This window comes from Salarias fasciatus, unplaced genomic scaffold, assembly GCF_902148845.1.
Source record: "Salarias fasciatus unplaced genomic scaffold, fSalaFa1.1, whole genome shotgun sequence".
Lineage (NCBI taxonomy): Eukaryota > Metazoa > Chordata > Actinopteri > Blenniiformes > Blenniidae > Salarias > Salarias fasciatus.
The window spans coordinates 115,001-130,715 of record NW_021941399.1 but is presented as its reverse complement, the minus strand read 5'-3'; the positions used below and the strand labels follow the sequence as shown (position 1 = coordinate 130,715).

Sequence of the window (15,715 nt, the reverse complement as noted above, 5' to 3'; positions counted from 1 at the left end):
GGTCCTGGTCCTGCTGTCTTGGGTTGAAGTGCTTCGAGCGCAGAGCGAGATCAAAGCACCTAAGCCTGTTTTCTGTTGTTCTGTCCATTTTTCCCTCCTTCTAGAGAGTGGGAGAGTCTGTAAGTTGAATTTCGTTGCCCCCCCTCCCTGCTGACCCCCCTGTGTCGTTGCCCCCCCTCCCTGCGGACCCCCCTGTGTCGTTGCCCCCCCCTCCCTGCTGACCCCCCTGTGTCGTTGCCCCCCCTCCCTGCTGACCCCCCTGTGTCGTTGCCCCCCCCTCCCCGCAGACCCCCCTGTGTCGTTGCCCCCCCTCCCCTGCGGACCCCCCTGTGTCGTTGCCCCCCCCGGACCCCCTGTGTCTGCTGTGGTGGTAGCCTGGCTCTGCATGCTGGTCTCTCTTTGGTGGATCCGTGGTGTTCTGGTTTCTCTGCATGGCTGTGAGAACCAGGGAGCGTTTAAAGAGCCGGGACCGCCGGAGAACCTCGAGGAACCCAGACAGTCCGCCGTGCCGCTCCTTAAACGTTCCCTCCTGCTTCGGTTCCCAGACTAACCCTGTGTTTGCTGTTGGTCTGTTTCACCGTGACTCTGACGGCGGTCTTCGTTTAAAGGGGTTCAGACCTGCTGGGGGTTCTCAGGAGAACGTTTCTGTCCAGAGGTCTTCAGACCCCATCGGTGAACGTGGACCTGGTTCATTAATCGGTTTCAGTCAGAACCCGGTTCCTCACATTCTGCACATGAAGAACCAGACTCCCGTCAGGACTGGTCTGACGGCCGGCGCAGAGACGTTCTCCGGTTCCCCCGAGGTCCCCCGAGGTCCCCCGAGGTCCCCCGAGGTCCCCCGTCCTGACGGAGACTCCGTCTCTGCAGGAACCAGTCCAACGTCCGCCGCATGCACACGGCCGTCAAGCTCAACGAGGTGGTGGTCAACAAGTCCCAGGGGGCCCACCTGGTCCTGCTCAACATGCCGGGCCCGCCCAGGAACCGGGGCGGCGACGAGAACTGTATCCTCCTCTGACCTCTGGGTGTTTCTGACCTTTGACCTTTGCTTCTGTGACCTTTGACCCTTCGGGGTGTTTCAGGGACCTTTAACCCCCTCTGGGTGTTTCTGTGACCTCTGACCCCTCTGGGTGTTTCTGTGTTCTTCAACCTCTCTTTCAGTGACCTTTGACCCCTATGGGTGTTTCTGACCTTTGACCTTTGCTTCTGTGACCTTTGACCCTTCGGGGTGTTTCAGTGACCTTTGACCCCTATGGGTGTTTCTGACCTTTGACCCCTCAGTGTTTCTGTGCCGCTCCTTGACCTCTGCCCTCTCAGACATGGAGTTCCTGGAGGTCCTGCTGGAGGGTTTGAACCGGGTGCTCCTGGTGCGGGGCGGCGGCCGTGAAGTCATCACCATCTACTCCTAACCCCCCTCAGAACCCCCACCTCGCCCCACCCTGCACACATGGACGCGTTGCCATGGAGACCGGTCGCCGGGCGTTTCCACCGGGGCGCAGGCCCCGTTTGGTTTGGGAGGCGGGGCCACGTGATTGACGGGCGTTCCGCCGCGGGACGCCGGGATGGAGGCGGGCGGAGCCACGTCCGGGCCGCGGGGGCGGAGCCCCGGGTCAAAGACCATAGACATAGACACTTTGTACATTGTTGTTCCCGAGAGCCTCGGCCCTGGTCCTGGTCCCGGTTCCGGTCCCGGTTCTGTTCTGTCCTCTGTGTCAACCTTGTAGTCTTCAGTGTTTGCTGTTCTGGACTTTTCTGGACCTGAGACTGGGAGGGAGGTTAGCTGTGAACACACACACACACACACACACACACACACACACACACACGGTCCCAGGTCCCGGCAGGCTTCCTGTTCTAGGCGTTCTGTTGGTAGGGAGATAGCCATAGCTGACCCAGTGCTTTAAAGCAGCACGTTGTTTGGGTTTCGTACTACCGCCGTCTGACGGCTCAAGTCGCTTGCTTCACGTTGGAGTTGAAGAAAAGCACAGCGGGACACTCGCCGGTGTTCCGGTCCTCTTTGCACTCGGAAACGTTCAGCACTTCCCGGCGCTCGGGTTTCTAACCTTCACCTCTCGGACAACCGTTCAGCTTTTCCTCTGGGTCTCAGCGGCAGTAGATAGAAGCTATGAGGAGGGAGGAAAGTGCCAAAAAGACTTTGTTTTTAAAGAAGCTGTGGAAGTAAAGTCGGCGGCGTGGAGGAGGCGTGGCGGCGGCGGCGGCGGCGGGTCAGTGGGTCGGGCGGCCGGTGGGTCGGTACCTCCACAGCTTCTTTCAGCCGTAGCCCTGCAGTGTTTTACAGAGCTGCTCTGCTCTGATCGGTTTCCTGCTGTCTGCTGTCCTGTAGCTCTGCGGCGGCGTCCTGCCCCCCCCCCCCTCCGCCTGTCGGGCAGCAGGAGGCCAGGAGGGGGCGCCGCAGCACCAAGACTCAATAAACCTACATAGTTTTAGTCCACAGCGCCTCAGCGGAGCTAAGTTATTGTGTTTGTTCTGATCGGAGCGGAGTGTGTAGCAGAGAGGAGAGGAGAGGGGTGTGTGTGTGTATGCGCGCGCGTGTGTGTGTGTGTGTGTGTGTGTGTGTGTGTGTGTGTGTGTGTGTGTGTGTGTGTGAGAGAGAGACTGTGTGAGATTGTGAGATCTACCTCAAGGTGGCGCCGAGCTCGGCCAGAAAGAGCCGGATGTGGCGGGAAAAGCAGCCTGTGGGAGAGGACCGAGAGAGAGAGGTGTGTGTGTGTGTGTGTGTGTGTGTGTGTGTGTGTGTGTGTGTGTGTGTGTGTGTGTGTGTGTGTGTGTGTGTGTGTGTGTGTGTGTGTGTGTGTGTGTGTGGTGTGTGTGTGTGTGTGTGTGTGTGTGTGTGTGTGTGTGTGTGTGTGTGTGTGTGTGTGTGTGTGTGTGTGTCAGGTGGTCTGGCTGAAACAGGAAGTGGGTGCAGGTGTAGAGGAAGTAGCCCTGTAACTTGTATTTGTGCCTCTCTGAGTAAATATTAAAGTGCTGAAACAAGCTGCTGCTTCCTGTCGTTTCTCCTCAGATCGACCGTTCCGCTGGGTTCTCTCTTAGAACCTATACTGAGGTTCTGCTGGGTTCTCTCTTAGAACCTATACTGAGGTTCCGCTGGGTTCTCTCTTAGAACCTATACTGAGGTTCCGCTGGGTTCTCTCTTAGAACCTATACTGAGGTTCCGCTGGGTTCTCTCTTAGAACCTATACTGAGGTTCCGCTGGGTTCTCTCTTAGAACCTATACTGAGGTTGAACATGGAGTTCCGCAGGGTTCTGTCCTGGAACCTACACTCTTCACGCTGTACATGCTTCCTGCAGGAACATCATCAGAACCTCGGCTGTTCTGCAGACGGTCCACGACTCTGTGGAACCGGAGGAAACTGATCAGCTGGTTTTGAAGACAAACGTCTGGAAGAGTCGAAACTTCTCGCTTCCGACCTCCAAAAAAACACCTGAGAAAGAAACGCTGTCGACATCCAGAACCACTGAGAGGAACCCGGGTCCCTCTGGACCTGGACCTGGACCTGGACTCTTTCACCAGACGGTCTCTGTCCTGGCTGTGGACTGACTGTCCAGCAGAGGGCGCCCTTCACCCTCTCAGCTGGGCAGCTGAGCCTGGTGCAGCAGTCTGACCTCTGACCTTAACGTGGAGCTGTTCCCTCCTGGTTCCATGTGGTCTGTGTGGGTATGCCCCCCCCCCCCCCCCCCACATCAAACCAGACTCTGACCGGAGCTCTGTGAGCCCCGATCAATACTGTCCGCTTCACGCCTGTCCAGGAAGCTGATTGGCTGCGGGAGGTGCTCGCTCCGCCATCGATCCACACCGCCTGGTCTGACGCACGGCGGGTTCTCCACCCTCAGCCTGCTGTCGGAGCGGGGACTGGACCAGGTTCTGGAATCTGGATCATCTGGAGTCTCAGCAGAGAATCTGCTGGACCCCGAGTCCAGAACCCCCTCTGTGAAGACCAGGAGCTGCTGGACCCCTTCAGTCCACTGCAGTCCTGACTGCTGCACAGAGGACGCCATATCCTCCACCCTGCTCCACCCTGCTCCACCCTGCTCCACCCTGCTCCACCCTAAACCACCACACTCCACCCTAAACCACCACACTCCACCCGGCTCTGTCATCACCCACCAGGTCCTGATTCCAGCTCGGGTTCCAACAGGATCCTCCACCCGAGACTGACGGAGAAACTCCTCACATGAACTGCTGCATCAGAAAAACCTTCCCAGATCCAGCAGATCCAGATCCAGCAGATCCAGATCCAGCAGATCCAGATCCAGCAGAGGAGAGTGAACGCTCTGCCTCACGCTGACAGCTGAGGTTTTCCGTTGGTTCTCTGAGGAACAGGAACGGAACACGTTCATTTGTCATTTCTTTATTCATGCTGACTCCCAGAGTCCTGCCACAGCGGCTCAGCGGCCCGTCCCCCACACTGTCCCCCACACTGTCCCCCCCACTGTCCCCCATACTGTCCCCCAGTGTGTCCCCCAGCCAGTGCTAACTTTGTAAATCATAAGGTACCGGAACGCATACAGAAAACGGTGCTGAAAAACAAAAAAACAGAAAACGGCTGTTGCAAACAACAGGCAGCCCAGCGACCAGCTGTGGGACTGACCAGCCTACATTTCTAATATCAACCATGGTATAAATGTTCTGACGATTGTTTATGATCATTATCTTTATAGTTCAGGGGTCCGCAACTTGATTTGGCGTCGGGCCGATTTTCGTTTGGGTTTTTTTGCGACTGTCAGCTGCAGCTCCCTCAGTCCTGAGAGCAACACGACGATCCCGAACAACCAGCTGAAGATAAAACGCCAACAGAAGAGTGAACAGCCACGCTAAGCCCAGAAACTAAACCTACCAGAACAACGCTCCCCTCGTTCTCTCCACGCCGCTCAGATCCGTCCTCTCAGAACTGAACTGTCCTCAATAACAACCTTTCCGTTCTGTCCAGACGCTCAGCGTTTAAATCTTCTTTCCACCTCTCAGGAGCTGAGACCGCGTCCCGCCGACTGATGTTGGAGCACGAAGGAATCGTTCAAATCCAGCTAGTTCGTCGGTGGCTAACAGCTAAGCTAACAGCTAAGCTAACAGCTAAGCTAACAGCTAAGCTAACAGCTGATTGAGACACTGTGTCTGTCAGCAGCTACTTTTACGAAGTGTCCCTGAACGCAGCAGGAGCTGCAGGATCTTACAATGGATCACTTGAATCTTCTGTTATCATTTGAAGTCTGGCACGGCGGCCTGATAAGACACAGTGTTCTCACCATATTTAACAGTATAAAAAACACCCGGCATCACGGCCATGTCCGCATTCTGCTCCTCCCTGTTTCGGCTCAGCGTTGCGGCTGTTGTTCGGACTCGTTTTGAGCCATGTCGCGTTCCCCTTCCTTCTTTGTTAAAATGACAGTAAACGTAACGGTCTGTCAGACGTGTTTGATTCGTTCTTTGCTGAATCTCTTCATCAATAATCTCAGATGCAACAGTTTTCTGTCAGAGGCGGTTTGATTCAGTGTCAGCAGATCTGCAGCTCTTTTAAATGACTTTTATATTTTTACTTTTAATTGTATTGATCAACGTGAAATTAGTAACGATTGTTCTGTGAATTATTATGTTGATATATTTATTATTTTATGCAATTAATCTGATTTTTTTTTTTTTTTTCCTGTGACGGAGGTACCGGATCCGCCCATAGAGGTCCCGGAACACAGATCAAAATCAACAAATTAACCCCGTCCCCCGGCCCGTCCCCGGCCCGTCCTCCGGCCCGTCCCCCGGCCCGTCCCCTGGCCCCCCGCCCGTCCCTGGGCCCGTCCCCCTGCCGGTCCCCCGGCCCGTCCCCTGGCCCGTCCCCCTGCCGGCCCCCCGCCCATCTCCCAGCCCGTCTTCTAGCCGGTCCCCCGGCCCGTCCCCCGGCCCATCCCCCGGCCCGTCCCCCGGCCCGACTCACTGAAAAACATCACTGACGTCTCTAGGCGTGAAATGAGCGGACGTCCAGGGTTTATGGCGTTCTGACAGGACAGTTGACAAACACTTCAGAGCAGTCAGACGGTCGGAGAGCAGACTGAGGACTCGGCTCAGGAGACGACGTGGAAACAGACGCAGCGGAGCATCGTCTGAAACGAGAGTGAAGCTCCAGACGGGAATCACCATCAGCTGAACCGTGATCAGTCCGATGAAAACATTCACGCTTCAAATATCAAGTAGAACCCTCTGAACAGCTGGGAAGACGTGAGAGAAGAAAGACCTCCTCTGCTTCCTCCTCATCATTTTGTTCTTCATTTAACAGAACACACAAACTACCCAGTCGAATTCCTTCCATTTCTACATTTATTTCAGCACTCAACAGAATACATACAGTTGGAGTTACATTCAGGAAAGATGCTCTATAGTCTGGTGTCAGAGGAGGAAGATGCTCTATAGATAAAAAAACTAAACGTATTAAACGGTTAGAATTTGTTCTCCACAAACCACGTGACTTCCGGTTGATGGAAAGTGAATCAAAGCCTCACTGAGTCCTTGAAGGAATTGAAAAAGGCAGTAAAAGAGTCCAGGAGCTGAAGGGTTAAGGTGTTCGAGCTCTGAGGTGAGTCAAGTTACCGGAAAACACTACAAACAGACCGGAAGTTTCCCTTTAAAAATAAGAGCTCGGGATCGCTTACAGCTCTGCTCGGGCCCCTTGAACACACATTGTCACGTGACAGAAAAGCTAAAGTATTTTATCATTTTACCGAGTCTTTAGACTTCAAAATGGGACTTTGATTTCTATTTTTATTCATGTTTATGTCCCTGTGTTTTATTGCGAAAGGGTTTTCCTGTGTGTGTGTGTGTGTGTGTGTGTGTGTGTGTGTGTGTGTGTGTGTGTGTGTGTGTGTGTGTGTCTGCACCATCCCCGCAGCCTCCACCACTCCAGCGCGCCGCCGCTGCGGGCTCTTGCGGGGATCGAGCAGCTCATCGCGGCGGAGCTCCGCTCGCCTCCCCGGGCCTCAGTCTGGACCTCGGCCGGAGCTCCGCGCTCCTGCGCCGGGCTGCGTGTGCGGGAGGAGGCGGCATGCGGGGCGCTGCGCGCGGCAGTCGTTGAGGTTAAACCCTCCGTCCTAAAACGTCGCGTCGCGTGACTATTTATTTCGTTTGGCGGCGTTTGGGCCGGACGGGAGCGGGGCTCGGCGGCGGGACATGCGGGCAGCGTGTGCGGAAGCCCCGGGTGTGACTGCAGGTGGATGGCCCGCCTGACGCTCCCCGCCGCCGCCGCAGCAGCAGCCGCCGCTCCGCCTCCAGCCGGAGCCGCACACTGAGCACCGAGCCCCGCACCGCCCCGCGCCGAGCCGAGCCGAGCCGAGCCCAGCCATGCTGCCCGGGGTGGGGGTGTTCGGCACCGGCCTGACCGCCCGGGTCATCGTGCCGCTGCTGAAGAACGAGGGCTTCGCCGTGAAGGCGCTGTGGGGCCGCACGCAGGAGGAGGCGGAGGAGCTGGCCCAGGAGATGAACGTGCCCTTCTACACCAACCGGATCGACGACGTGCTGCTGCACCAGGACGTGGACCTGGTCTGCATCAACCTGCCGCCGCCCCTCACGCGCCAGATCGCCGTCAAGACGCTGGGTGAGTCCCGGTCCGGCAGCGCGCGTACAGCCATCATCCATCCATCCATCCATCCGTCCATTCATCCATCCATTCATCCAACCAGCGTCCATTCATCCATCCATTCAACCATTCATCCACCCAGCATGCATACATCCTTTCATCCATTCATCCACCAGGGACCATCCAGCATTCATGCATATATTATCAATTCATCCACCCATCCATTCATCCATCCACAATTCGTCCATCGTACATACATCGAACACCCATTCATTCATCCATACATCTGTCATCCACCTATCATCCATTCATCTATCATCCATCACAATCCATCTATTACCTATTTATTCATCAATCCATTATCCTTCCATCCATCCATCCATCCATCACTCCTTCATTTATCAACCCATCCATCAATTCATACATCTATCTATCATGTATTATCCATCCATTCTTCTATCATTCATCCATCCGTCCGTCCGTCCGTCCGTCCGTCCGTCCGTCCATCCATCCATCCATTCGTACATCTAACATCCATCTGTCATCTACCATCTATCATCCGTTCATAAATTCTTCTATCCATTCATCCATCCATCCCTCTGACATGCTGTTGGTTTTCACAGAGGCTCTGGTTAATGACTCTCTGAAGACAACTCTGAACCCCTGCTTGTAATTTGACACCAGCCTCCCTGCAGTCCCAGTGGTTCGTTGTGGAACCTGTTCCTCATGTTCGGTTCTTATCAGCGATGCTGACCTCCAGGGTTCTGCAGCGTTCTTGAAGATTTCAGATGTGTGTAAATCCCAGTGTCTCTCAGAGACAGTCCTCCGGATGCTGTCCCTCTGAGACACGTCTCAGATTGTCCTTTTCTCTCTGACCGTTTTGCTGAGAGGACGTTGAATCTGTTTGCTGTTGAAAACCTCAGAAAACAGCAGCAGAAAACCTCATATAGGCGTCCGCAACGTGCCTGATTCTTAGAACGTCTTGAAGTCGTCTAATTATTCCCACGCTTTCCTGCGAACTGGAGCCGTGTTGGTGCCGAGTGGCGGACCGGGCCGAACAGCGGTCCGAGCCGGACGGCGGTCCGAGCCGGGCAGCGGATCAAGCTGAACGGCGACTCGGTACAAACCGAGTGATGAGAGACGCCAACACGCCGGGAGACTCGCTCCAGTTTCAATCTGGAGCAGCGCAGCTCCTTTCAGGCCGGCGAGGCGTTATTTACGCCGCCGTCTGGCAGGCGACGGGTCGGGCTGAAGAACAAACCGCCGCGCCGACAGGAAGCCCGTGCCGGGCCGCCGCCGGGCTGAAGCTCTGGTCTGGAACAGTCGCTTCCTTCTGGGCCTCGGGTGTTTGGTTTTCAGAGGACTGTCAGTTCGTCAGGTTTTAACACCTTCATCCGTTTCTGTCAGGTGTTTCACAGCAGAAGGACTTCTTAGACGTTGTTGCCAACAAGACATCAACAGCTGAAAGCAGCACAATCGAACACAGGTTGGGAAAGGTCTTGTCTGGTACGAAGGTCCACCACACGGCGTGGAAGAGTCTTGCTGTCTGAGGTTTTGGTGAGTTTTTACTCAGTTAGTCTCATCTGACACGGTGGTGCAGTGGGTAGTACCTTCACCCAGGTCCAGTCCACGACCCAGAGAGAGGTACAGGTCTAACAGAGGGACGGGTGGTTTGATGGACAGACGGACGTATGGATGATAATTTGATAAACTGATCAATACGTCTCACAGTGGGGGAATCAGACGGCCATGGACCAGGACCAGGACCAGGACCAGGATCAGGTCCTGGTCCTGGTCCGTCTGTGGAGCTTCAGTGGTGTGTTTGTGACAGTGTGTGAGGAATGCAGATGGGTTGAATCCTAAAGACGTTAACAGGCTGGAGGAAACAAAAGGCCTCCGTCAGTCTCCGTCAGCCTGCCAGGTGACTGTTGCAGTGATTGTTGCCGGTGCGAAGCCGCCGGCTGCCGGGCTCAACGGACTGGTTGCGCCGGGGCGTGACCCGATGCTAATCTGTCTGCTCCGCCGGCCGACCGCAGGAATGTCAACTTTCACCTCCACCCGTCTGCCCGACTCCTCCACCTGCAGGGTTCGGCTCAGCATCTGGAACCCTGGGCCGGGGACAGGGCCGGGTGACGCCTTCAGTGCCCCTGCCGTCCTCCTTCAGTCCCCCTACTGTACCCCTACAGTCCTCCTTCAGTCCACCTTCAGTCCCCCTTCAGTCCTCCTTCGCTGACCCTTCAGTCTTTGAACGATGGAAAGTCCCCGACAGGATTCAGGATTCTGGTCTTGCTGGTTTTTCAGGTTTGATCTGATACTTCAACTTGGAGTCATCACTGGGAAGCCGTCGGTCCTGTTACACAGCAGTGTGTGTGTGTGTGTGTGTGTGTGTGTGTGTGTGTGTGTGTGTTAGCCTGAAGCGCTTCATTAGCCTCTTTAGAAGAAGTGTGACTTTCCGAATGTGGTCGAGGAAACTGAAGCTTTACCAGATGGATCAGGAGTCTTTTGGTTGGTGTAGCGTTAGTGTTAGCATTAGCTGGGCCTCCGAGGCATTAGCTTTAGCATTAGCATTAGCTGTTCCTCCAGGGCATTAGCATTAGCATGAGCTGGGCCTCTCAGGCATTAGCACTAGCTTTAGCATTAGCATGAGCTGGGCCCCCCAGGCTTTAGCACTAGCTTTAGCATTAGCATTAGCTGGGCTTCCCTGGCTTTAGCATTAGCTTTGGCATTAGCATTAGCTGGGCCCCCTGGTGGCCCTCACTGGCCTGTTCCTGTCTCCAGGCCCCTCAGAGCTTCTCAGGTCACCATAGCAATAGCGTCTCGTTCTGCTCCAGACCAGGATCTTCTTTTGTGAGTCTGGAAACAGGATCTCCGCCCAGAGAGTCCAGGTTCTGTGTCTGAGACGTGGAACATCTGAAGCTCTTTTGGTTTGGAGATGAAGGAGACTGACGTTTAAAAGAATACTCTGAAGATGTTGGACCCACGCCCCATCCCGATCATTTACAAGTGAGACAAGCTCATAAATACCTTTTTTGTGTCCGTTCGTCCAGTGCCTGGCTAACAGCTGTTAGCATCGGAGTTAGCTTAGCTCAACTAGGGCAGGTGAAGAGGAGACAGAGCCAGACTGAGAAAGTGGACAAAATCCTCCTCCCAGTGGTCCAGGGGACGGCGTGTTAGCACGGGAAGTTAATCCGAATGGTTATAAAACATTTTAAAAGATGTGTTTTCTTTTCGATCCCTTAAAATAGCGTTTTGACACACACAGATCTGCACAAGCATAGTGCGCTGCGGAAGGATATACCGGCGCACAGCGGCTGAGTCTATGCTGCTACTGCTGTGCTCCGGTGTATCCTTCCGCGGAGCGCTGCCATGCGCAGGTCTGTGGATCAAAACAGTATTTTAAGGGATTGAAAAGAAAACACGTCTTTTAAAATGTTTTATAACCATTTGGATTTACTTCCCGTGCTAACACGCCGTCCCCTGGACCACTGGAAGGAGGATTTTGTCCACTTTCTCAGTCTGGCTCTGTCTCCTCTTCACCTGCCCTAGTTGAGCTAAGCTAACTACGATGCTAACAGCTGTTAGCCAGGCACTGGACGAACGGACACAAAAAAGGTATTTATGAGCTTATCTCACTCTGTAAATGATCGGGACAGGGCGTGGGTCCAAAATCTTCGGAGTATTCCTTTAACAGACTGAGACCAGTCTGTCCTGTCGAGGTTAACGTCTCGTCCTCAAACGTTGGACTTGTCTCCTCAGTGTTTTGTTCTTCACACCGTCACATTTCCTTGTTTTTCCTCAGCGTCTGTCTTTTCTTTACATTTGACTCAGACTTGACATTTCTTGACATTTCCAGCTGCTTTCTGTCTCTGTTCCTGTCTCGTCTTTCGACGGGACATTTGTGGACTGGTGGACAGGTATGGACTGGTGGACAGGTATGGACTGGTGAACAGGTGTGGACTGGTGGACAGGTGTGGACAGGTGTGGACTGGTGGACAGGTGTGGACTGGTGGACAGCTGTGGACTGGTGGACAGGTGTGGACTGGTGGACAGGTGTGGACTGGTGGACAGGTGTGGACAGGTGTGGACTGGTGGACCGCTGTGGACTGGTGGACAGGTGTGGACAGGTGTGCTTCACGTCTGGACCGACTGATTGTGGCTTTGTGTTTTTGTCCCATGTCCTTTGTCTTCTTGTTTTGTCTTTATAAATGTCCTCTGGAGGCCATATTGACGTTTCCAGATGGATTTGGAGCTGTTCCATCGGGGACGTCAGCTGGTTATGATGGAATTATTATTCTGAATTAAATGATTCACAATGAAAACATTTTATTTCAGTAATTCTGAATCCAGGTTTACGTGGAAACACGTTTATTCGCCTCTGCTCAGTCCCTCTTCAGATCTGGGGGCTGTGAAGGCTTCTGATTGGACGGGAGGAGGAAATGAAGTATTTACGTCAGCAGGAAGTAAACAAACTCCACTTCCTGCTGTAAGAACATGGTGACATCATTTCTTCTGTTGGACAAATCATCTCATCTCCAGTCCAACGCTCGTTTGGGGGCGGCCATCTTGGAATATGAGCGTCATGGCGACAGGTTTAGATGATGAGGAGTTACTGAACTCGGCTTCAGAGGCAGAATGAAGCAGAGTAAACACTTTACTCAGATTACAGTTGAATTCAGAGTCATCTTCGTTCAGAATCAGATCGCTTTAAAGCAGAAGTTTTATTTGGAATTGAAGGGAATTAAAACTCTCTGTAAACAAGAGCTGTTTGGACCTGGTCTCTGGAAGCTCTGGTTCTGCTCAGTCTCAGTCTCTGGTTCTGGTTCTGGTTCTGGTTCTGGTTCAGTCCAGTCTGTGTTCTGCAGCCTGACCCTGAACCTGAATCTGAGGTGAAACATGAGTCAGTTTCAGGTTTTGTTTTGAGCTGGAAGCTGTTTCTGTGACGAACTCGGAGTTTCCAGCTGAGATGTTTCTTCACACCGTGGTCACATGAGGGTGAAGCAGCGGTCCGTCCGCCCCTCCACCCCTCCACCCCTCCACCCCTCCACCCCGCCGTCTCTTCTCCGTCTCTTCTCCGTCTTCTGGACTTTTCCATGAGTCAGGACTGAACTGACTCATGGTTGACATTAAACTGACAGGAAGCGTCTCGCGGTCTGACGTTCTGCTGAGCGTCGGACTCCTTCCTGTTCTTCACCTGGTCAGGAAGCATCAGTTTGACTCTTCATGGTTCCATCGATTTGGTAATTTGACATCTGGACAGTCGGAGACGCCCGCTCCTCTGAGGTGCATTCAGGTTTCCTGTAGTTCCCGTGTTTGGTTGCTAGGTGGCGCTGATGGTCGTTTTGTCGCGATGGAACCACACAGATGAAGATCTCGGTCAATTTCTTGGTTTTTTTGTCCCGCTGCCCCCTGGTGGTCAGGATGAGAACAGCCTCAGCGTCCAGTCAGAACTTCAGCCTTTCTGACGTATTTCAGGGTTTTTAATGAGCTGCTCGCTAAAGGCTGCTCATGAAACGTCTGACGTCCTGAGAATCATCATCATCATCATCATCGTCACATCGTCATCATCATCATCGTCATCATCATCATCACCATCATCATCATCATCACCATCATCACCATCATCATCAGCGTCATCATCACCATCATCATCAGCGTCATCATCATCATCATCACCATCATCATCATCATCACCATCATCATCATCATCAGTGTCATCATCATCGTCATCATCATCATCAGCGTCACCATCATCGTCATCATCATCATCATCATCATCATCAGCGTCACCATCATCATCATCACCATCATCATCATCACCATCATCGTCACATCATCATCATCATCATCGCCACCACCATCATCATCATCATCATCGTCATCGTCACCTGAGCCTCGCCACATGACGCTGCCGGCTGTATTTTTATCGCTCCCGGCTCGCGGCGGCGGCGTGCTGATCTCCGGACACCTGCTGCGCCGACCGGGAGGCTATAAATACCCGTCCTGCCGGAGGGCCGGCGCCGCCGCTGCACGTCTTCCTCTGCCGCTCTTACGCAACCGCCCGGCGCCCCGGAAACCCGAGCCGCGGCAGGACCGCCTCGGCCCGGACGGCCCGTTAGTGCACCGGCTAATCGTTAGCTAGCTCGCACAGTGTCCGAGGTCAAAGGTCAGCATTTCAGAGCATTTATACAGCAGGTGTCTTTGTAGAAGAGTGTGTGTGTCTGTGTGTGTGTGTGTGTGTGTGTGTGTGTGTGTGTGTAGAAGAGTCGCTGAAGAGGTTCAGGTTCAGTTCATTCAGGATCTGAACTGAATCCAGATCAATAATAGTTCCATGATTCAGGACTTGTTCTCCTCCTGACTGATCAGCAGCCCCCCCAGACCCCCCAAGACCCTCCAGCCCCCCCCAGACCCCCCAAAACCCTCCAGCCCCCCCAGACCCCGAAGACCCCCCCCAGACCCCCCAGACCCCGAAGACCCCCAAGACCCCCCAGACCCCCCCAGACCTCCTCAGACCCCTCAGACCCCCCCAGACCCTCTCAGACCCCCTCAGACCCCCCAGACCCTCTCAGACCCCCCAGACCCTCTCAGACCCCCCAGACCCCCCAGACCCCCCCAGACCCTCTCAGACCCCCCCAGACCCCCCAGACCCCCCAGACCCCCCCAGACCTCCTCAGACCCCCCAGACCCCCCCAGACCCTCTCAGACCCCCCCAGACCCCCCCAGACCTCCTCAGACCCCCCAGACCCCCCCAGACCCTCTCAGACCCCCCCAGACCCCCTCAGACCCCCCCAGACCCTCAGATGGGGGTCTGCCGCCGTTCCCAGGCCTTCTTCTTTTAACCATCACCAGTTTCCCAGCGGCTCCCGTTCACCTCCTTTAACATGCTAATGGGGGGATGAGCGACAGGAGGCGAGGTGGAGCAGAGCATGCTGGGAGATCTGCTTTGTGAGCCAGATGAATGGAGGGTGGAGGAGGTGACGGAGGAGGGGGTGGAGGGCGGGGTGACGGGGGTCTTTCACGCCGCTGACAAGGGAGGATTCCTGAAGAGAAAGAGGGGCTGAAGGTGAAGCGACTGAGGATCCGTCCTCACTGCCAGACACAACAACAACACAACAACAACACGACAACAACACAACAACACGACAAGACAACAACAACACAACAACACAACAAGAACAACAACACGACAACAACACGACAACACAACAACAACACGACAAGACAACAACAACACAACAACACGACAAGACAACAACACAACAACACGACAACAACAAGAACAACAACACAACAACTAGAGAACAACAACACAACAACAACAAGAACAACAACAACAGGGGAACTCCAAGAAAGACTGCATAAAAACAACACAAGACCCAGAGCCAGACTGCAGAACAACAATCACACCAGATGTCCAGCAGGACGCACAACACACAACACAACCACACTCACAACACAAGATACACACACACCAGGACACAACACACAACACACAGTGCAGATGGAGTTTGAAGCAGTGACGTCATCTTTTATTGATCTGGTCTGATCTGGATCTGGTCTGATCTGACTAGATCTGGTCTGGATCTGGTCTGATCTGATCTGGATCTGGATCTGGTCTGGTCTGGTCTGGATCTGGTCTGATCTGACTAGATCTGGTCTGGTCTGGATCTGGTCTGGTCTGGATCTGGTCTGATCTGATCTGATCTGATCTGGATCTGGATCTGGTCTGGTCTGGTCTGGATCTGGTCTGATCTGACTAGATCTGGTCTGGTCTGGATCTGGTCTGATCTGATCTGATCTGATCTGGATCTGGATCTGGTCTGGTCTGGTCTGGATCTGGTCTGATCTGACTAGATCTGGTCTGATCTGGATCTGGTCTGGTCTGGATCTGGTCTGATCTGACTAGATCTGGTCTGATCTGGATCTGGTCTGGTCTGGATCTGGTCTGATCTGACTGGATCTGACTGGATCAGTATTTGTGAGACTCTGAATCAGTGTCAGAACTCCGTGGAGCAGCTCCAGCTGAACACTGAACCGAGCGGCGCGGTGCTGCAGCGGTTTGCCCCGCCGCCTCCTCAGCGGTTGCCGGTTAGATTCTGCCGGAGAGCCCGTGAGCCCGGTGTCTGCAGACGGCTTGCTCT

At 54.1% G+C, this 15,715-nt stretch overlaps 2 protein-coding genes across 2 annotated transcripts in view; both read left to right on the top strand.

Annotated features, from left to right (window-relative positions):
• The window catches only part of LOC115385670 (solute carrier family 12 member 7-like), a 44,285-nt gene extending 41,293 nt beyond the window's left edge, over window positions 1-2,992 (top strand). The window contains 3 exon segments of the mRNA XM_030087746.1: window positions 105-119; window positions 868-1,001; window positions 1,315-2,992. Of these exon segments, the coding sequence (XP_029943606.1) occupies window positions 105-119; window positions 868-1,001; window positions 1,315-1,406 (241 nt within the window). The 3' untranslated portion in view covers window positions 1,407-2,992.
• Window positions 2,993-6,858: 3,866 nt separating this feature from the next.
• Window positions 6,859-15,715, top strand: part of gfod1 (glucose-fructose oxidoreductase domain containing 1) — a 19,100-nt gene continuing 10,243 nt past the window's right edge. Inside the window, exon 1 of the mRNA XM_030087751.1 lies at window positions 6,859-7,595. Within this exon, the coding sequence (XP_029943611.1) occupies window positions 7,343-7,595 (253 nt within the window). The 5' untranslated portion in view covers window positions 6,859-7,342. The remainder of the gene's footprint in view (window positions 7,596-15,715) is intronic.